Raw genomic sequence first — 2,043 nt, 5'->3', positions numbered from 1 at the left:
ATGCTCGTTCACTGAAGTCTGTGAAGTTTAGCGGAGAATCCCAAAGCAGAAGGCTCATGCACCTCATGCATCTCCCATTATTCGCATCAACCCTTTTTTCGCACAAGTCAAAAACCACCTCAAGCGAGCGTAAAAACTTTTTTGTGAATTAAGGGATTTTTATTCGAAATTCTGCGTTTCCATCCCTCGTTTCTCATGCGATATTTCAAAATGCGCATTAAAATAGAGTGATGGAAACATAGCTATTGTCTTTTCATCAATGATCAATGATCATTGTCCATACATCAATGGAAAGCTTATTTATTCAGCTTTCAGATGATGTATAAATCTCAAAAATGACCTTTATGACTGGTTTTGTGGTCCAGAGTCACATATATCTCTTTATATATAAATAGCTATACATTTTAGATGCTATATTTAGATTTTAGATACATTTTAGGGTTCATCCGAACATGAAAAAATATACACAAGCTTTCACACACTTTCATCGCTAATGTTTGATGATGGTGATCAACATCAGTGATGATACTGTGACAGAGGGAAAACACACTATGTTTCATTCCTTCAGGATTCAGGAAAAGTAGATCAAAGTTGATCAGACCCTCACCACTTTTTTTCAGGTAACGGAAGCTAAAGGCAAAGTTACGCTGTCTTTCTACTTTTTTGATGCGCTTGGAGGAATTTATTCGCAAAATGCATTTCCATCTCCCATTATTCGCATCAACCCTTTTTTCGCACAAGTCAAAAGCCACCTCAAGCGAGCGTAAAAACTTTTTTGTGAATTAAGGGATTTTTATTCGAAATTCTGCGTTTCCATCCCTCGTTTCTCATGCGATATTTCAAAATGCGTATTAAAATAGGGTGATGGAAACATAGCTATTGTCTTTTCATCAATGATCAATGATCATTGTCGATACATCAATGGAAAGCTTATTTATTCAGCTTTCAGATTATGTATAAATCTCAAAAATGACCTTTATGACTGGTTTTGTGGTCCAGAGTCACATATATCTCTTTATATATAAATAGCTATACATTTTAGATGCTATATTTAGATTTTAGATACATTTTAGGGTTCATCCGAACATGAAAAAATATACACAAGCTTTCACACACTTTCATCGCTAATGTTTGATGATGGTGATCAACATCAGTGATGATACTGTGACAGAGGGAAAACACACTATGTTTCATTCCTTCAGGATTCAGGAAAAGTAGATCAAAGTTGATCAGACCCTCACCACTTTTTTTCAGGTAACGGAAGCTAAAGGCAAAGTTGCGCTGTCTTTCTCCTGGCACCCAACTGACGTTAACCGATGTTTGTCCAGCTTCAATTTTGATTGCAGATGGTGGATCTGCAGAGGGAACGTAGATAATACAATATTGTAGATCAGAAAAGGTTATATTGTGTCCTGTAACACACAACTGAGAATGCTGGGATTTTGGCTGTGCAGTTTCACCTCCATCCAGCAAGGTGGCGCCCTCCATTTCTATTGGCTCCCCATCACCAGCAGTGGTGAGTGCTCTGAGTTTGAAGTGGTATTGGATCCGAGGATTCAGACCCTTCAGTGTGAACTCATCAACAAGGGGCAGGTTGATGGATTCCATCAGCTGTGCGCTCGAAATTCCAGGCACAGCTAAACAGAGGACAGAACAGAATCCCATCAGAATGAATAAGACTTCACATTAAGCTTCCCTTTGTAAAAGTGCTCATTAATAACTGATAACTTGTTCTTAAATACATGAAAAATCACTGATATGCAGTGTTGGGGGTAATACATTACAAGTAACGTGAGTTACGTAATCAGATTATTTTTTTCAAGTAACTAGTAAAGTAATGCATTACTTTTTAATTTACAAGAAAATATCTGAGCTGCTTTTTCAAATAAGTAATGCCAGTTACTTTGTTTTCCCATGTATTGACTGGCAACTCTCGTGTTGCCATGTTGAGAGAAATGGGGAGTAAGTGCAGAGGCGTTGTGTGCGCTGTGATGTTACTGTAGTTCTAGACTAAATATGAACATTATTTACTCTTCTCCACTC

The 2,043-nt window shown here is 37.5% G+C and overlaps 1 protein-coding gene across 1 annotated transcript in view; it reads right to left on the bottom strand.

The window, feature by feature from the left end:
- The window catches only part of LOC107754861 (neural cell adhesion molecule L1.1-like), a 63,123-nt gene that overhangs the window by 26,087 nt on the left and 34,993 nt on the right, over positions 1 to 2,043 (bottom strand). The window contains exons 22-23 of the mRNA XM_016571465.1: positions 1,461 to 1,637; positions 1,242 to 1,355 (exon numbers count right to left, since the gene is read on the bottom strand). Of these exons, the coding sequence (XP_016426951.1) occupies positions 1,242 to 1,355; positions 1,461 to 1,637 (291 nt within the window). The remainder of the gene's footprint in view (positions 1 to 1,241; positions 1,356 to 1,460; positions 1,638 to 2,043) is intronic.

This window comes from Sinocyclocheilus rhinocerous, unplaced genomic scaffold (genome assembly GCF_001515625.1).
Source record: "Sinocyclocheilus rhinocerous isolate Xijiao unplaced genomic scaffold, SAMN03320098_v1.1 scaffold2697, whole genome shotgun sequence".
NCBI lineage: Eukaryota > Metazoa > Chordata > Actinopteri > Cypriniformes > Cyprinidae > Sinocyclocheilus > Sinocyclocheilus rhinocerous.
Note: the sequence above shows the minus strand (reverse complement) of the source record. Positions and strands in the feature narration are given on the sequence as shown.